This window comes from Bos taurus, chromosome 29 (genome assembly GCF_002263795.3).
Source record: "Bos taurus isolate L1 Dominette 01449 registration number 42190680 breed Hereford chromosome 29, ARS-UCD2.0, whole genome shotgun sequence".
In the NCBI taxonomy this organism is placed as follows: Eukaryota; Metazoa; Chordata; class Mammalia; order Artiodactyla; family Bovidae; genus Bos; species Bos taurus.
The window spans coordinates 32,327,020-32,347,227 of record NC_037356.1 but is presented as its reverse complement, the minus strand read 5'-3'; the positions used below and the strand labels follow the sequence as shown (position 1 = coordinate 32,347,227).

The following is a 20,208-nucleotide window of genomic DNA, read 5'->3' as shown; positions in this document are numbered from 1 at the left end:
GCTTGAACATCTGCAAGTTCTCAGTTCACATACTGCTGAAGCCTGGCTTGAAGAATTTTGAGCACTGCTTTTCTAGCCTGTGAGATGAGTGCAATGGTGCGGTAGTTTGAGCATTCTTTGGCATTGCCTTTCTTTGGGATTGGAATGAAAACTGACCTTTTCCAGTCCTGTGGCCACTGCTGAGTTTTCCAAATTTGCTGGCATATTGAGTGCAGCACTTTCACAGCATCATCTTTCAGGATTTGAAATAGCTCAACTGGAATTACATCACCTCCACTAGCTTTGTTCATAGTGATGCTTTCCAAGGCCGACTTGACTTCACATTCCAGGATGTCTGGCTCTAGGTCAGTGATCACACCATCCTGATTATCTTGGTCGTGAAGATCTCAGTTGTGTTTAAACATATCAAGGTACCATTTAAAAGAAACATTTCCCCATGAAAACACCCTTTGTGGTGCCTAAAATCGCGCTGTCCGTCCAGCTCTCCTCCATCATCACCAGCTCTTACCCTCCTGGAACCTCCCTTCATCACTTTTTTCCTGACTTAGACCCCTTCTCCTCTGGACCTCTGCCTGTCACCTTCCCTGTGTCCACTCCCTGCTTTCCTGGTGTCCGTCTTTGGTAACTTCCTGAGAAAAGTTGTGTGGGAGGTGAATGTTTGGAGACTTTGATATGAAAATGCTCTTATTCTCCTCATACTTTGGACTGACAGTTGGCTATAGAATTTTAATCTGTAAATAGTATTTTCCCATTATTCTGATGGTATTACACCACTGGCATCTAAGCAAAAATGCTGCTGCAAAGTCTGATACCAGTTGGAGTGCCACTTTTTTAGTATGACCTATTTTGTGTTGTTTAAATCCTTTTGGATGCTTTTAAATTTAGAACCTGCCTAGTGGTTCGTCTCCATGGTGACTCATCTTGGAGCAGGCTCTTTTTCATTCTTTGCTCTGGGCACTCATTGGGCTTTCTCCCTCTGGAAACGTCTGAGAAATTTTCTTGTGTTATTTCCTTGGTGGTTCTCAGAGCAGCTTACACCTCATCCCTTTTCTTTATTCTCTTTCTAGAATTGTTTTTATCTACTGAACTAAACTCTTTTGAGTTTCTTACCTTTTCTTTGTCAGTTTCCACATATGGATTTTCTCCAAACCATCTCATGATTAAGAACACTTAATTCTAAGAACTAACTGCCTTTCCTCCCTCTCTTTCTCATTTCTCTGAATGTTTCTACTTTATAGCATGCTTTTCTATTTTTGTTTCATGTGTATAATCTCTTCTCTCTGTGAAAATATTACCAGTAATCATAGATTTGGGTTTGTTTTAAATTGTTCTCTCCTTACCACAGTATTTGTTTCTTCCTAATGTGGCGGCTTATCTTCCTTTTCTTCTCGAGTCTCTGTCAGGCTCACCTGAATCCTGAAGACTCGTACGTTGACCACAATTTAACTTTCATTGCTGTTCAAATAATACTCTTAAACTTCTATCTTCCATTTATTGTCTTTAATAGTTTTAATCCCTATAAGGTAAGGACACTTTGAGAGATGTATAGGTAGTATCTTGTGTTTATCTAACTTAACTTACATTTAAGCTCATCATTCTTTATTTTCCAAGATACTCTGCCCTATTGTTAAATCTATATATAAAAAATTGTTTACATGAATCATACTTGAGAATACATAAGATAAACCAGGAATTAGGATTTAGAGTAAGCTTTCTGTTCCAAGAGCATGTTATTTGCTCAAATAGTCTGCCCATTGGTACCTGCTGGAATTTTTCTTTTAACTCTTTTTAGGCTTGTGAAATATTGTCATTTTCTTTTATAAAAGAAAAATCTAAATTCTCTCTTGTTAGCATATCTGCTGCAAATAGAATACCATGACTTCATGATAGCGTTTGTCTGGAAACTGACTTTTAGAGGATTTACTTCACTGATGTCTCTGTAACTAGATGTATAACAGGCAAATGTTACTAAAGATTTCTTTAAAACTAAGCTGTTTCATTTTCTGAGCCAATCCTATCAAAAACTTTCATTTCTTACTGCCTTAGACAATTTTTTCTCAATATTCCATGGATGTAATTACTATATATAAAATCCATACTACTCTGAGAGTTCTATAGAAATAATATTTAAATCTTATAGGCAACAGAAAACCTCGATGGGATCTATAGGGTTTCTTTTTCCATTTTTCCATTGAAAACTTAGAGATTAATTAGTGGAGCTTTTCTGCTCTATACTACTCCCTGATGTTTCTTTGTGTTAATATGTTGCATTTCATTTTCCAGAACACTGGAGTTCCTAATGAGACACTTGTCTCTTTTAGCTGACTATTGCTCCATCACAAATATGCATGCAAAAAACCTAGCCATCGTTTGGGCTCCAAACCTGCTAAGGTAAGTTGCATTTGACTCATGACCTAAAGTAGAAACAATCAACTAACAGTCTAATTCTTCAGTGTTCTCTTAAGGAGAATTTTAATTTATTTATTTACTTTAAAAATGTTTATTTATTTGACTGTGCTGGGTCTTACCTACAGCCTGCGGGATCTTTAGTTGTGGCATGCAGAGTCTTAGTAGCAGCATGTGGGACCTAGTTTCCTGACCAGGGACTGAACCCAGGCCCTCTGCCTTGGAAGCGCAGAGTCTTAGCCACTGGACCACCAGGGAAGTCCCAAGGATAATTTTTAAAAGTAAAGCTGATCTGTTGTTTTTATTAGCGTTTTCCTTAAAACAGGCGGTCGAGGTTTAGCCAATGCACTGTCAAAAGTGTGCTTTCTTCCTCTGGTTCACTTGTGATCTACGCACAAACCGAAAGATAATGCTCTTCAAGACTGCTGTTCTGGGGACCCTCTGATGGTAGTGCCGTTTACCCCACAGATCAAAGCAGATAGAATCTGCCTGCTTCAGCGGGACGGCAGCTTTCATGGAAGTGAGGATTCAGTCCGTGGTCGTGGAGTTCATCCTCAACCACGTCGACGTGCTCTTCAGTGGGAAGATCAATGCAGTCATTCAGGAAGGGGCAGGTAGGCCCACGTGGATGCTCTTCCCCCCTGGGAACGTATCTTTAAACCCCCACCACTTCAGTGAACAGCATCTCTTATCTCAGTTTAATAAATCTGTCTCCAAAGAAAGCAGCTAATTTATATCTGCTTCCCAAAACTCACAATTTAACAGTTCTGTTATGTGTTTTTAGTGAATACTAAATATTAGACCTACCATGATCTAAGTTCAGGGAACATAAAAAGTGTATCGTGTCGCCTATTACTGATGTGTGTGAAAGTGTAATATAGAGCAGCAGAAGAAAAACTCCCAGAACTAAAAATGCTTGACTGATTCTAGGCCTTGTCTGCAATCCTTTAAGAAAGGAAAATAGTTAAATTATTAGTTAAATTAGTTAAAGTATTAGTTAAATTAATTATTAAACTATTTAATAGTAGTTAAATTATTAGTTAAATACTTAAGGAATTTTATACTTGTATCTATTACTGTTAATAACCTAGTATGTCATTTTCTATTCCTCAGTATAAGACTCTGTTGCTTTTGTCATTTAAAAAATTTAATAAAGAAAATTTAAAACAACACAGAATGATAGATAGATAGATAGACAGGTAATCAGATTGTTATACACACACAGTCACGGATATTTATATTTTTCCCCCAAGTCAGAAAGTTTGAGTCTTGTCGTTGCTTTTTTTTTTCTTTTCAAAGCTTCTCTATCAAGACCCAAGTCCCTGCTGGTCTCGTCTCCATCTACCAAGCTGCTGACACTGGAGGAAGCCCAGGCACGAACACAGGCTCAGGTCACTTCTCCAATTGTGACTGAAAATAAATACATTGAAGTAGGAGAAGGACCTGCTGCACTCCAGGGGAAATTTCATACCATAATCGAGTTCCCACTTGAAAGGTAAAATTCATTTAGTCCTCCTTAAAAATGTGCATTTCATGACTATTTGTTATTTTCTTTTCTTTCACTCTGGTATTTTAGTAGTATTATATTGATTCTGTCAGTCCCAGAAAAACCTGTTCATTCGACTGTGGATGTTACTTCATGGGAACTGAAGCAAATGGTTATCAAAAAGCATTGCATCATATCTTAGGAGAAACAGAGAATCAGAGCTGGGAGGACACTGACAAAGTCTGAGAACCACTGCTGTTCACGTTCTCGGGGTCCTCTCCAGCTCTGATTCTGTTTTTCTCTAAAGAAATGATAATAACATGGTTTCCGTAACTTCTTTACTAACTGATTGTGAAAAGACTAATGTCTATAAGTTAATTTTGATCTCAGGTCACTCCTCTGGCTGCTCCATAAGAATGTCAGGATTTCAACTCCCTGGACTGGGTAGTACTAATAGACGTTCATTTCCATATGTTAGTATACCTTTCTAAATTATTTTCATTTCCGTCAACTGAAATACTCTTTTACTTTGTCATTCTGAGTTTGTCTTCAGCTTCTTGAATTTTTTACTCTATAATTTCCTCAAAAACCTCTTTATAGAATAATAATCAAGAGTGTCGACGCTGGGTGGACCTGGGTTCCAACCTTGACTCCATCATTTACTAGTTTTACAACATTAAACTTCTTCTTCTTACTTCCTCAGCTGTACAATGATAATAGTACTTAAAATGATAATAATAGTACCTACCTCAAATGGTTTTATGTAACTTAAATGAGATACCGTGTATACCAGTTAGCACAGTGCCTGGCATTCAGTATATATTAGTTACTTTTCTTAGTGCTTTGCTTATTTTGGGGCTTAATTCTCTTTACACACACCTAGAATCATTTTCTTCAACTCTATTTTATTTTTGGAGATTTAGTATTTCCTCTTCCTAAATATGTCTTATTCTCACTTTTTTCACAGATAGTGAGATTAGCTCTCAATATGAAAATCTGGTTAAGTTATCTTTGTGAGACTAATTACAACTGTTAACACGCGTGCATTTAATCTCCATTTCCTGCTTCAGCGGCGCTCGGCGTACTGTGCGGCGTGCGCTCTGTGGAAGGCGGGTGTTGCCTGTGTCCGCCGCGCCTCTGCAGGCTGCTTGCCTCTTTCCGTCATTTGTTCATCTTCAGTGAGTAAAGGTAGCCTCTTGGATGCCTTAATGCGGACCATTTTCTCTCTCCTAGGAGGAGGCCTCAAAATAAAATGAAAAAATCTCCCGTGGGGAGCTGGCGTTCCTTTTTCAACTTGGGGAAATCGTCCTCTGTTTCTAAACGGAAGTTGCAGCGTAATGAGAGTGAGCCCTCCGAGATGAAAGCCATGGCTCTGAAAGGTGAGTGTTCACGCCTTCCCTTCCCTCTGCGCCCAGGAGCGGCTGCATGGGGGCTGCACCTCCCGTCCTGGCACACAGCTCTTCTCTTACCAGGACATACACTCAGCACGCTGTTGTCACAGGCGCCAACAGTGTGTGTCCTTGTGCTGTTTTGTGTGAACTGTCTTCTACCAGTGCTTTATCCCCAGATACATAGTATATATAAGTGCATAGAAGTTCCCAGTTTTTTTGAACTATACAGATTATATATAGGGTCAGTGTGTTTAAAAATTCATAACATACTTGTAATATAGTTTGTATATGGTTGGTAATAAAAAGTAACTGCTGTGGTATTTAAACTTATTAATCTTATATATTTACAGATTTTTCACAAAATGACAAAATCAGGTTTTGACATGTCTGTCAGAGTTTTAAATCTTATAACCAAAGAAAGGTGTCTTTTTCCTAGATGATACGTTGAAGTGAGAGTATCTTACTGGATAGATAAATCTATTTCTGTGTTTTTGAAAGTACTGCTCTTTTAAAAATCATTTAAATCTACTGCTATTAATAGGTTCTGAATCTGTTAGTGCTTACTTCTCAGGCAATGCTAGAAATACAGTGTTTGACTCATTTAATTCATCATTCTTTCATTTTGCAGTCATGTACTAAGTATGGGCTAGATATTTTGATAGCAGCCTCTACAGAAAGAAAAGAAAATTAAGACACTGTTCCCAACCTTCATGTCTTACTTGGGACATACGCGTGTAAGAAAATAAATTTCATGCAGAATCATAGCTATTGAAATTGAGGCTTATGTGAGGCATTTATGGCAGGAGTGGTCAATTCCTATGGGAGAGAGGTGGGTGGTCAGGAAATAGAACCTGTGACTCGGGTTTTGAAGGATAAGTAGGGATTCACCTGACCAATAAGGGACCGAGAAAGGTGTTTCGGGAAGTGGTAGCAGAGTGTGTGTTGGCGTGTGGAGCAGGAAGCATGAAGAATGTTCGGGTGGGATGGTACGCACAGGGGTTCAGTTCTCAGGGGCCCAAGGTGCTTGCCTGGGGTGTGGTTTTGTCCTGCATTCCTTGGGTATCACCGAATAGCTGCAGCATGTAACATGATCAGGTTTGGGTTTAAGAAGAATGACTTTGGCAGCAATGTGGGTAATGTCCAGGAAGAGGGTAAGCCTGGAGTCTGGACAGTAAGTCAGGAGACAGTTATAGCTGTGCAGGCAGGAAACGAAGAGCATCTGCAATAAGCAGTGGCTGTGGGAGTGGGAAATAGATTTGAGAGGTATTTATGAGGCAGAATCAACAGGGTGGGCAGAAAAATGGTTGAGAAAGATGCGAAAGGTAATTGTCAGGTGTTGATTAAATGGTCAGGGAGTGGCTGTCATCACTGAAGAGAGTAGTGAGTTTGGGAAGAAAAATGACGTGTTAATTTTGGACGTAGTGAGTTGCACCTGCCCAAAAGATAATGAGTACTAAGGACCTGGAATTCAATAAAGGACTTTAATCTGACTGGAAATACAGATTTGAAACTCGTCAGCAAACCAAGGGTGAGAACCCTAGGGATATTTTTTTATGGCCAAAGGAGAGCCTGCTGAGTGAGAGAAGTAGGTTGGAGGCTGAATCCTGGAGAAAAGCAGTGTTTAGAGGGTGGAGGAAGCAGAGCTATCACGAAGGAGAGTGAGAAGAAATGGTCCCTCAGCAGGGACAGAAGACACGGTGGTTGTTGTGCAGTCACTAAGTCGTATTCGACTCTTTGCGACCCCATGGACTGCATGTTGGCGTGGACTGCAGCAAGCCAGGCTTCCCTGTCCTTCACCATCTCCCAGAGTTTGTTCAAACTCATGTGCATTGAGTCGGTGATACCATCCGACCATCTCATCCTCTGTGATCCCCTTTTCCTTGTGCCATCAGTCTTTCCCAGCAGCAGGATCTTTTCCAGTGAGTCGGCTCTTCACGTCAGGTGGCCAGAGTACTGGAGCTTCAGCTTTAGCATCAGTCCTTCCAATGAGTATTCATGAAGGAAGGGCTTTATAGGGAAATGTCAGCAGCATTGAGCTCTGCTAAGAGATTGAAAGAGGATGAGGATATTTCACAAATAAATTCAACACTTGTAATTAATTAAATGACCTCTGTTAGTTTCCTAGGGCTACCATAGCAAATTGTCACCAACTGAGACAGATTGGCTGAAAACAACAGGAATTCATTTCCTCACAGTTCTGGAGGCTAAAAACTGAAATCCAGGTGTCAGAGGGCCATGTTCCCTCTGAAGGATCCAGAGAATCCTTCCTGGCCTCTCCCAGCTTTGGGGACACCTGTGTTCCTGGCTGGTGGTGGTACCACTCCAGTCTCTGCTCTGTCTTCACATGGCTTCTCCTCTGTCTCTCTGCAGCTTCTCTTGTTAAAAGGATACCAGTCATTGGATTTAGGGCTCACTCTAAATTCAGTACAAGATCATCTCAAGATATACCAGTCTTCAGGAAATATAAAAGCAAGTTTTAAAATTCATCTCTATTCTGAAGTTTATTATTTTTCTAGAAAAGAGATTTTTCACATAGGAAACCACTTGAGATGAGTACAACACATTATATAAAATGCAAAATTGAATACAGTTGTAAAAATCTAATCATTCTTGAAAGTTTAAATACATGTACAGAAAAACACTGTCCCGTTTCACTGCATATGTAAGAGTGAATAAAACACCACGTTGTTTGGTTTTGATTCTGCAGGTGGCAGGGCAGAAGGCACCCTCCGCTCAGCTAAAAGTGAAGAGTCTCTTACTTCTCTCCATGCAGCTGATGGTAAGACTAAAGCATCAGTTGTTTTATTCTAGAATATATTTCATTAAAAGATATACTGCTTAATAAATAGGCTGTAGATTATAATTTCCTAAAAATACTAGTTGTTGTTGTTCAGTCACTACGTCATGTCCAACTTTTTGCAACCCCATGGACTGTAGTCCATCAGGCTCCTCTGTCCATGGGCTTTCCCAGGCAAGAATACTGGAGTGGGTTTTCATTTCCTTCTCCAGGGGATCTTCCTGACCCAAGGATCGAACTCATGTGTCCTGTATTAGCAGACAGGTTCTTAACCACTGAGCACCAGGGAAGCCTCAAAATACTGGTATCTACTTAGTATTGTCCATTGATGCTTTAATATGGTACTAGTCTTTAATTTCTTCACTTTTGACATGGTTGTGATTCAATTTATGTAAAAGTAGGTGAAGTGTTTTAAGTTAACCATTTATATTTATTAATGCCCAAAAAAGATGGTTTTAATAGTGTTTCTTTAAATTTCAAAATGAGAGCACAGTGCTTGTCACAGAGTATGAAATTAAGCAGTATTGATGTTCAGATCAGTGACCTTTTGTCTTGCAAATTTAACGTAACTTTAAATCTCATATATCACTGGTTAGAGATAGCCCTCATTATCTGAGGATGATTTTCTACCAGGAGAAGGCAACTGAAAGTGAATCTGCTTAAAATGGGGACCAACATGTTATGGTTAATAGTACAAAAAAATTAGATTGCAACTTGGACAAAACTAACAATGTTGAAAATAACTTTTTAAGCTTCCATTTAGTGTAAGTCGGGTTACAGTTGCAGTTCTGTACTAACTTCCAGAATGAACAAAGGTTACATCGGTGCTGACCTGGAAGGAGGCAGAACTTCTTTGACAAAAACAGGTAGCAGCAGATAGGACTTCCCCACATCAAGACTGGATTGTGGGGGGGATAGGGAAGAAGGCTTTGTTGCAGAAATGATTGACAGCTGCATTGATTTCCTCCAGACTTCTCTTAATCCGTTGGTTTTCAAATTGTGCTCTTCTGAAGTTCCGGAGGTGTCCTCCTCCTGGTCAACTTTCTCATCCTCATTTATAACTTCTAACTGCCAGGTGCTCATTGACCCATGGCTGTACTTGGGATTCAACAAATCCCTGCCTTTCATGTCAGTGGGGTGTCTGCCATCTTCCTGATTTTCCGGGATTTTCCATTTCACTGCAGTTGAGAGTGGTTCTCAAAATAGTGCAGTGGACTGGCTAAGTGCTTATAGTAAGGTGAAAATAAAATTTGAGGAGGGATTAATTTTATAAGTGGTCAACACATTAGTGGATGTATTTGTGTTAAGACAATGTCTCTTTATGGTACTTCGTCACTATGGCTCATCACTGTAACAGAATAATGAGAATGAGATAGAGGACTTCTCTTACCAGTTGGATGTTTAGTAATATCATAAAATAAGGTAATACTATCACCACTCTTAAGGCTTCTGCCTGACAAGCTTAAAGCCTGTTCTTGTTGAAGAAAAAAAATAAAATTATTTTTAAATATCTGAAAGGGATATATTACTAAATATAAAATTATACTTTACTAAATATAAATACTTTTTTTGAGAAGTTCAGTTTTGGGTATGAGGATATTTCCCCACAAAAACAAAAGAATAAAGCCAAAAAAAAAAAAAGGCCCTCTTTCTATTGCCTATCTGAAGTACCGTTTAAAGTGAGTAGTTGTACCTCACAAGTCATGTGTGAAGTCAGTGATAAAACAAGACAAAAAGAAGTGAAAAACTTGCCCAAAGTCACAAGAGTCCATGTTGCAATAGTAATAGAATCTAAGAGTTCCGAGTCCTCTTTCTTGTGGAAACCATCCAGTGCATCCTGCCTCCAGTGGTACCAAGTGAATCTGTTATTGAGCGTTTGCTTTGGGGGTTCCATCTGTGCTCCCCAAGAGACGGTTGCGTTTCCTTCCTGTATGTAGCGCATCTCTGCTGTACTAAGTAGCTGACTCATAGGGCACTGTGTGTCCTGGGACATTCATATTCTGACACTGCTACCCATTTTTGCCAGGTGACTCCAAGCTGTTCCGACCCAGAAGACCCAGATCTAGCAGTGATGCCCTGAGCGCCTCGTTTAATGGCGAGATGCTGGGGAACCGCTGCAACTCCTATGACAACCTGCCCCACGACAACGGAAGCGAGGAGGAAGTCGGGCTGTTGCACATTCCGGCTCTCGTGTCTCCGCACTCGGCTGAGGACGTTGACTTGAGCCCACCAGACATCGGAGTAGCCAGCCTGGATTTTGATCCGATGTCATTTCAGTGCAGTCCTCCTAAGCCTGAATCAGAATGTCTGGAGAGCGGGGCTTCCTTCTTAGACTCCTTGGGCTACTCCAAGGATAAACAGAGTACCGATAAGAAGGATATGGAAACAGGCGGTAGCCAGTCACAGACTCCAGGAAGCACTGCAAGTTCTGAACCTGTGTCTCCTCTTCAGGAGAAGCTGAGTCCATTCTTCACCCTGGACTTGAGCCCCACTGAAGAGAAAGCATCGAAGCCATCCTCGTTCACCGAAAAGGTTGTCTATGCTTTCTCTCCAAAGATCGGACGGAAGATAAGCAAATCACCCTCTCTGAACATATCCGAGCCCATTTCAGTGACCCTTCCCGCCCGGGTGTCAGAAGTCATCAGCCCCGTCGCAACCACGGCAGCTCAGAACGCACCTTCTGCAGCCTGGAACAAAAGTAGCGAAGAAAGTGATGTCATGAATAGATCCCCCACCCAGGTAGTAAAGAGAAAAGCAAACGAGAGAGAGGCCCAGGAAGGGTGTGAGTGTGAAGCCCAGCCCCCGGACCAGGGGGCTGCCGCAGACGTAGGCTCACCAGGGAAGGAGGAGCCTGCCTCAAGCAGTCAGAGTAAGGCTGTGCCTTCTGGACAGACTCAGACAGGTACCATTTGTTTTCCTCCATTCTTGCTTTAAGCTAAGAGGGATCTTCCACCAACTGTGCCTTTTAGGAGAGAAGTTTACTCCACAGCTAGCCTTTTATCAAAGAGAATGTTTTTTCTAGGTGGTGCTGATGGCTCAAAGCCCTAAATTAAAGTCAACCAAAACATCCCCCAAAGGGCCAGCGGTCCTACTTCAGATCTTGATAAAGTCCCCTTGTCCAGTCAGAATTCCTGGATAATTTTTGCACAGCTTCATAGCTCTTGATTCTGTTTTCTCTTCTGATAAAATTATCTGTATTATAGCCTTACACATTAACTAGCCAGCCTACACCATCAAATGTAAAAAGTATTCTTAATAACATTCTGCAAGCACTTGAAGCTTGTTTTCTAAGCAATCTTTCCTGAGCCGGATGAGGGACTGGCTCCCTGCCTCGCCCATCTCTGTAGCAACCCAGGAGGAGATTGCAGTCTTAAACACTCTGGTTTAGTTTTCCTTCTGAACCAGATGTGTTTTCTGCAGTGTTTGCATGTGGGATAGAAGATTGCGGATGGCCATTTTGAAATACGGAAGGCACTTTTTTTTTTTTAGTGATCAAATAGGGGAATGTTTGGCTTTCCATGTAGGATAACACAAGCTACCTTTTCACTTTCTTTTTTCCTAATTTCCCCCCAGGAGCAGACACACATGACCCCCCTCAGGATTCCGTTCCTGTAAGCTCAGTCTCTCTTATCCCACCGCCACCGCCTCCGAAAAACGCGGCACGCCTGCTGGCACTGGCGTTGGCAGAGTCTGCACAGCAGGCCTCCACCCAGCCACTGAAGAGACCAGGCACATCCCCGGCTGCCTGTGCACACTGTGGGGACGCGGCGGTGGCTGCAGCCGAGGACAGACCGCCTGCTCCCTACTCTAGCGTTACTCTCGAGAAAGCCTATTTCCAAACCGACAGGCCAGCAGAGCAGCCCCACCTCCAGAACAAGGGCCCTGGGCATGGTGACCAGCCAGTGCCAGACACAGCAGCTGCCGGGGACTATACCCATTCCAGCACCACTGACTCCACAGGGCAGTCCCCCCCAGCAGACTTACCAGGCGATCAGCCACATCGAATCTATTTATCTGGGGACCCAGAGAAGGCCAGAGTCACTTCCGTTCCCTTGACAGACTCAAAGTCTGATGATCTCATCACTTTCCCTGAAGACCAGTCTGTGAAGACCAGTGTGCCGACCGTCTCCTTTGTGGACCACGATCAGCTCCATTTCTACAGTGGAGATGAGCCTCCTTCTTACCTTGGTGCAAGCATGGATAAGCCCCATCACCCTTCAGAACTTCCAGACAGAAGTCCTGCCCCTTCTCATTTGCCTAGGGACAAAATCTGCCCTCCTTCCGAGTCCCCTGAAGAGAACACCAGCACAGCCCCCCTGGCATACATGACGCATGCTCCAGCAGCGGCCATAGCAAGTGCCAGCGAAGCCAGCTGGGACGTGGCGGAACAGCCCAGCGCAGTGGAGTATGTAACCGCCACCCTTCAGCGTGCTCAACGAGCCAGCCGTCCCCTACCCCTACCTCCTTCCCAGAGACCTGCAGAGCAGCCCCCAGTCCTGGGGCAGGTACAGACCACAGCCAGTATAGGACTAACCAATCCCCATAAGGTAAGAAGTGGGGCGGGTCATTGGCATGCAGTGTTTTTCCAAAGGTGTGCCACTCTCCATCAGTGTGTGCCGTTACTATGAGTGAGATCTGACATCTCTTTTTAAGTCCTATGGCCTATTTCCATGAAACACTTTCTGGTTGAGATTGGGATCTGCCTTTATCTTGATGCTGGCTTTTCTCTGAAAAAGGAGCAGCTTCTCCATGGCTGTGGTTTAACTATACCCTTTCCCTCTACAAAGAGATTATAAGCTCAGGAGTCCACCTGGCCATTGGCTGTCAGAGTTGTGGGGTTTTCCCAGCTCCCTCACTGACTCAGTGTGACTCTGGGCAAGTTGTCCAACCATCTCTGCCAGGTTTTCACATGTGCATGACCAAAGTTCTGTAGTCTCAGGACATTTGGAAGACTTTATGTCTTACCAACTTTCTAGAAATATCAGAAATGACAGCGTCTTAGGACTTTTTGTTTTTTCAGCATTAGCCATCAGATTGTTAAATAGTCAAGCACCTATTTTGATGAGAGAATGTTATATGCAGACTGTGAAGTTTTTTTGTCGTCGCCTCGGACTAAAAGGACTTCACTATCTAGTCCTCTATGGAAGATGCTATTTCCAGCCACTTGTTTGTCAAGGGCAGTATGTGTGCAGCCTTGCAGTGAGAACCATGTTTGTCCTCTGATGCCACAGACACACTGGAGTGGGAGGGAGAGGCGGAGGCTGTGTTGAACGCCACCTGGACATGTCCCTTCCTGTCCCTCCCTGGCCTGGGGGCTGAAAACTGCCCACTGGGTAGTGGGTGTCACTTCAAAACACTCTTCAGGTAGAATTAGCACTGCTTGTTTAACAGAATGTTCTTGGTGTTGAGACTGAGCTGCACAGATAGACCGGGCATGTGGTTTCAAGCCTAGTGGTCTTTTAAGCAAATCAGATCTGTCATGGTCCACTCCATCTCTTGAAAACCCATCCTAAATGAGAACAGCTCTCCAAAGATGGGCTGGCTGCCACACCAGGTGGCCAAACAGGCCTGCCTTCTTTTCCTGACTGTAGGGACAGGTAGGCCTCTGCCCTGTCCAGCACCTCTGCAAAGCTTGGGAAATTTCCAGCTGCTGCCCACATGGCCTCAGCTTGTGAGTTATGAATTCAGTAATGTTTGATTCCGTAGAGAGAAGCATAAAAAAACACTCACAGTACTATCATCTTTCAACAGGTTCAAGGAGCAGTTCCGGCTCCGGAGAGGCCGCCTGACCTGGGTGACCCTGCACCTGTCCTGGTTGGGGATGGCGGGGCCGCTGCACAGTGCCCAGCCTCCGCTCCAGCTCCCCAGCCCGTCCTTCCTGAAAAGGTGCGGGAAGGCGCCAGGGCACCCGCGCTGCACCTGCGCGCCGAGTCTGTGCCCGCGCACGCTTCCTGTGGCTTCCCCACCCCGGCGCCCCCCGCCAGGACCATGGAGAGCAGACTGGCCGCGGCCCTCCACTCGGGCAGCGCCGACGGGGCGGGCAGCGCCGGGTACCACTCCTTCGTTGCCGCTGCCTCCGCGGAAGAGGCCTTGCCTTTGCCCCTCCCTGTCCCACAAGCCAAGCACGGCCCTCTTAAGACTGCTTACCCCACGTTCGCCAGGCCCGACCTCACCACGGAGCCCTTCGGTCCAGAAAGCTGTCTGCATTTCAGTATGACCCCAAACTGCCAGTTCCGCCCCCAGAGCGTGCCACCCCATCACGGGAAAGCAGAGCCACACCCAGTGTATGCATCCAGGTCGGAGCCACCAGCCTCCACAGGCCCCCGGTACAACACGTACGTGGCCCCGGGGAGAAGCGTGTCTGGACACCACCCGAAGCTGTGTAGCCGGGCAGAGTATGTGTCCTCACTGAGCTCGTCCGTCAGGGGTGGCTGCTACCCCGAGGACATGCCGCCGTACCCCACCATCCGCCGGGTGCAGTCTCTGCACGTGCCTCCGTCCTCCATGATCCGCTCTGTCCCCATCTCTAGGACAGAGGTGCCCCCAGATGAGGAGCCCGCCTACTGCCCACGACCCCTGTACCAGTATAAGCCATATCAGTCATCCCAGGCCCGCTCGGACTACCACGTCACTCAGCTGCAGCCTTACTTCGAGAATGGCCGGGTGCACTACCGGTACAGCCCCTACGCCAGCTCGGCCGGTTCCTACTACAGCCCCGACGGCGCTCTGTGCGACGTGGACGCCTACGGCACGGTGCAGCTGCGGCCCCTGCACCGCCTGCCCGGCCGCGACCTGGCCTTCCTCGCCCCGCGGCTGCAGGGCAAGAATGTGTACACGTTCGCCGGGGGTGCGGCCTCGCGCCCCCGGCCCAGCGTGGCCAGCTACTTCCCGGCCAATGACCACAACGTGGTCCACATGCCCCCGGTGGCCGACGCGAAGCACGCATATGCCTCGTGGGACCTGGAGGACCTGGAGAAATACCGCCTGCAGTCCATCCGCAGGGAGAGCCGTGCGCGGCAGAAGGCCAAGGGGCCCGTCGTGTCCCAGTACGACAACATGAGCCCGGCCGGCGCACCGGACGACCTGGGCGGCATCTATGTCATCCACTTGCGCAGCAAGTCGGATCCTGGGAAAACTGGACTCCTCTCGGTGGCCGAGGGCAAGGAGGGGCGGCACCCAGCCAAGGCCCTGAGCCCCGAGGGGGAGGACCGCTTCTACCGGAAGCACGCAGAGCCAGAGCTGGAGCGCGCACCCCACCACCAGGGCGGGTACGGCAATGGGCAGCCGGAGAAGCCGTGCCTCCCCCAGAAGCAGAGCAGCATCAGGAACCGAAAGCTGCACGACGCGGGCTGCAGCCTCCCCGAGCATAGGCCGCATCAGGAAGCAAGCCATAGGCAGCTGTGTGACCCGAAGAACGGGCCCCCTTTCCCCCAGGGAGCTGGCCCGCTAGACTATGGGCCCAAAGGGCTTCCAGACCCTGCCGAGCCTGTCAGCTACCTTAACTCTGGAGGGAAATACGTGCCGTCAGGGCCGGAGTCTTTAAGACCGAGCCACAAAGAGGTGCGGCTCCCCAAGGAGCTGGAGCGGCCCCGGGCCCGGCAGCCTCCGGCTGCGGAGAAGCACCCCAGAGACTGCTACAAGGAGGAGGAGCACCTGTCGCAGTCCGCGCTCCCGCCCCCTAAGCCAGAGAGGAGTCACAGCCTCAAACTGCACCACCCTCAGAGCGCGGACAGGGACCCCGGCGTGCTGTACCACTACCACACCCACGGCAAGCGCCCGGGCCGGGGGACTGCTGGGCCGCAGTACGATAACCTGGAGGGCTACCACTCCCCGCCCCAGCACCAGCGAGGGGGCTTCGGAGCAGCAGCAATGGGCCCGTACATGCCCCCCGGCTTCCCCCATCCCCAGAGCAGGACATACGCCACAGCTCTGGGGCAGGGCGCCTTCCTGCCCACAGAGCTGGCCTTGCAGCCTCCTGAAACGCAGGTCCATGCAGAATGAGCCCCGGGAGCAATAGAGTTGACGCAGCCTCTGCTGGACAGTGGACTGTTCTATTTTTTTCAGTAACCAAAAAAAAAAAAAAAAAGCTACAAACCGCCCCCCCAACCACCACATTAAAAAAATAAGAAGAAGAAAAATCACCATCTTTTTCCCTCTTCCCAGCTTCATCACCACCTCTTCCACCTACAGACTGTTGTCATTTTTGTCATTTAAAGATTTGAACGATTGTGAAGCACTGTGTTGAAAATCTAGTAATTTGTTACAGACCGTACTTGCCACATAGGGCTGATTTGTAAGAGCCTGAGGACTGCCTTTAATGGAATTTGAGTTTGACCTCGTCCTTCCTAGCGTTTGCTGCGTCCTTCAGAGCAGCTGACACTCACTTCTTGAAGGTCTTATGTGCCCTCTCCTGTCCTGTCCCCACTTGCTTTCCCAGTAGCCACGGCCTTGCCCAGAGGGTCACCTGTTTTCTTTGTCAGGTCATACCCCCTGTCTTAGAAGGGGCTGTGTATTAAATTAGAGTGGGGAGAAACTTCTCCCTGAGCCTTCACATAAGACTATTATTGGATATTTAACAAATTATAACCCCCAAAAAGGAATAAGCATTTAATAGTCATTACAAAATGTCAGACCCATTAGATCCAGGCTGAACCATGCTCTTCTCCTGGTTGCTCCACACACTTCAGTGAACAGGCTTATCCCACTGCAGAGGGGTTTTGAAGTTACAATTAAAGAAACTTCTTAGGTGGAAGTCTGTGACCTTCGTTAGCACCAGAAAACTACATCAGTGGTTCTAAGCTGCTGCCTGTCTTCAGTTCTTTTTTTTTCTCAATAGTATTTGATAAATTGTGATCCTAGTGAAGCATTTCACACTATTTGTTTTCCTAAAGCAGTTTTTTTTCCCCCTCATTTAAAAAACAATGAAAAACCAGCATGGTTTGCCTGGATAAACACACATAATGTCACATGATTGTAAATTTGCATATTAATTAGTTTCTAAACCAGGTGTCCTGGGAATTCTTACAGTAGCTACAGGTTATTATTATCCGTTAGTAAACTGAGTGTTCCTGCAATAACACTTAGCACAGCCCATTTGACCTGCTGGAATTCTGGGCAGCAACCCTTAAGGTCCCAAGGAATTACCGTGTTGTGTCTTCCCTCTGTCCCTGGGTGATTGCAGTCTGAACTGTAATTGCCATCCACACCAGCATTTCAGGTTTAGTCTTCACAACACTGCAGACATGTTAAACATGTTCCATACCCAGGACTTTCTTTTGAAAGTTTGCATTCCATTCTCTCAACCCACCCCACCACGAACGCCAGACCAGAAGGCAGTCCTGTATTTATAAAACGAGTTGAGATAATCATGTCATTCCATAACTCTTAATAATACTTGATTTTTATACATTCACATGTTTTAAATGCTCAAGTTTGTAGAAGACACTAGGAGAATTCCATTCCATTTCCTGGATGGTTGCTGCTCTGGCTTTTTAAAACTTGGAACTAACGTTTATTTAGAGCAAAGAAAAATCTTTTAAGAGGCTAAATTGATGCTGCTATTATTGCTGTGAAATTGTATAAAGATTAGGATTCATGCCAGTTTTTTTAAATCTAAAAAATCATGTGATTGCATTTTAAGGGTTTATATTTAGAAAAAGAAAATAAAGTTTTAAGAGCAACACATTTACTTATTAATATATGTGGAAATACTCTGTTAGGTGTTCTTTTGTTCCCCCGGAATTGATCGAAGAGATTCAATAAAGATCATGGAGGAAATCCTGAAATTATAGAAAAGGTCTGTGAAATTCAGGCCTCAGTACAGACCCACCTGGTCTGTAGTCACAGTGCTAGGGAGCCTGATAGGATACTTCCTTTTAGCACACACATCAGGAGCTCCGTGCAGGAATTTGCTCTTTGGTGAATATACAGCACTAATTTTTTTTTTCCAACCATTACCATCTTTTTGTCAGTAGGCGACCAATGGCCGCTTTGAAGGAAGACAAGCCGTCTGAGCTCTCACAGGCAGCCCAGAAATTAGAGAGAGGAGCTGGTGTGGCCCCGAGACACAGATGGCTTTAGGAGCTGAGAGCCTAGAAAGATGTGGCTGAAGTCTGTGCAGTGTTCATATCTGTGGATTGGTCACACACACTGTTTACTCCTGAAACTAAGGTCTATTTTATAAACACTAAGGTTAATTCTTTAAAGCGGTTACTTTATTAATGTCCTATGAGATTGGAAATATCAGGTACATATTTTGAATACAGAAAAATGACTCAAATTCCTGGTGAAAGTGTGAAACGTGAACTCTGCAGTCTAGCGCTGTCTCACGAGTGTAGATGCAGCCTTAACTTCGGGTGCAGAGTTCCTGAGGGGCTTCGCGTGCATCCTTCCCTTCCTGGTTATCGCGGGTAGACGGCAGGTCACCGCGAGCCAGCTTACCTCAGCACAGCCACCTTGTTGGTATATGACGTCGCAGATTGAGCAACCAAGTGTCAGCACTTTTACTCTCTGACATGGAGCCTACGATCAAGTAAACGGAGCTGCCTTACTTGTGAAACCCAGAATTTTAATTCTGTTGGTATTTTCACAGCCATGTCTCCAGATTTTATCCTTTTTTGGCAAAATTCTGATGCCACAGCTTGGTTTGATTGAAATAAATATTCCCTGGATGTCTCGTCAGGGACTCTGCTGACAGCCCCAGAGATGCCGCCTCCTTTCAGTAGATTTCATCTGAGCCTTATCGACAGCTCACCATCTTCAGTTCCCTTCTAAAAACATGAAAGTCCTTGGGACGGTCCCAAAGACAAGGCCTGCACATTTATATAATGGCAAAGCATTTTTTAAAAGGGTCGGGTTGAAATAGCTAGGAATGATCCTGTAAAGAAGAGGGACCATTAATGTGAGCGGAGATAGACTAGGTCATTACCACACCTGAAGCAGCAATAGATGTATACAGTGTAAATTTGAAATCCGCCCTTTAGTTTAAAAAAAAGGAGCCTGCGAAGTCCATTTATCAGTTTCCAGCCCCGTCAGTCACCCATCCAATATGTTGGCAGAGTATCGTCTGAGCAGTGTGTGTAAGGAGTAATCATGAAAGCAAAAGTATGTCAGAAAGTTACTTCCAAATGGTTAGAGGCATGTGACTTTTAGTACTGTGTGTTAACGGAATGTCAGGAATGGTATATTTTAACTGTGTGCAAGATAATGTCGGTGTGCACAGAGGGTCTTTTTTTCCTTTTTTGATTAGTGCTGTTAGTGTTCAAAGAATAAAAATGGTTGTTTTACAGTTTAGATTCCAAGATAGCAAAATCTGATTTTTCAACCATGACCTGCATGAGAGAAGCATCCTAGGAAGTCTTAGCTCATACTTCTGAGTTCTTAACTTTAATTTATATAGTGTTTTTTTTATGTTTTAATATTTTTGTGAACTGGTGTAAATTGTTAATGCATATAAGCTTGTGTATTTTTGTAAATAGTTTGTGATTTATTTCTTGACTCATATGTAAATATTTAGAGTCTCATTTCTTCAAAGCTTATTTGAAGCTGAGTTGTGGGTTTGGGGTTTTGTTCGTTTGTTCCTTTGTTTGTTTTGGTTGGGGTGGGGGGTGGGGAGAGAAGGGATTTTGTATTCTGATAATCCAGACGGAGATATCTTGTGGTTTAAAGCAAATGTCCCACTGAAAGCAATTCAAATATCAAGAAAATTATTTCAGGTTAAAACACACTTCCTGTGTACGTGTTTGCTTTCTAAACCTAATGTGAGTTATAACAAAGTAGATGGTAATCAGGGGTAATCGGGGCTATTCTGGCCAAAAGATGAGTGTGTGTATGACACAAATTCTTATACCAAAAAGGTACTTTATTTGAGGGAAGGGGTTTAATATCTCCTGTCAGTTTTTCCCCAGGGCGGACAGTCTCTTTGGAACTGCAGACCTTGGCCTGCGCTGCAGGGTCTGAGCAGACCTGCTGCTGGTCAGGCTGCCTGCAGGCATCTGTGCACTGGGCTGCCTTGGGGCTCCTAAGCTTAGGGTGCACAGGAGGGTGAACTAGCTTCTTAGGGTTCTCCAGAAGGGGGTTCTGTATACAGCCATATTTCTCAAGATTCCCACAAAGCATCCTGTGTACTT

General features: G+C 45.0%; 1 protein-coding gene across 5 annotated transcripts in view; it reads left to right on the top strand.

Annotated features, from left to right (window-relative positions):
• The window catches only part of ARHGAP32 (Rho GTPase activating protein 32), a 205,304-nt gene extending 185,499 nt beyond the window's left edge, over positions 1-19,805 (top strand). For 4 of the 5 annotated variants that reach the window (XM_024987025.2, XM_059882797.1, XM_059882798.1 and 1 more), the window contains 8 exons: positions 2,284-2,391; positions 2,875-3,020; positions 3,706-3,901; positions 5,126-5,271; positions 7,991-8,062; positions 10,107-10,982; positions 11,654-12,627; positions 13,832-19,805. In XM_024987025.2, coding sequence (XP_024842793.1) covers positions 2,284-2,391; positions 2,875-3,020; positions 3,706-3,901; positions 5,126-5,271; positions 7,991-8,062; positions 10,107-10,982; positions 11,654-12,627; positions 13,832-16,081 — 4,768 coding nt within the window. In that variant the 3' untranslated portion in view covers positions 16,082-19,805. The remainder of the gene's footprint in view (positions 1-2,283; positions 2,392-2,874; positions 3,021-3,705; positions 3,902-5,125; positions 5,272-7,990; positions 8,063-10,106; positions 10,983-11,653; positions 12,628-13,831) is intronic. The other variant, NM_001192087.1, reaches the window with a different exon arrangement.
• Positions 19,806-20,208: the final 403 nt, after the last annotated feature.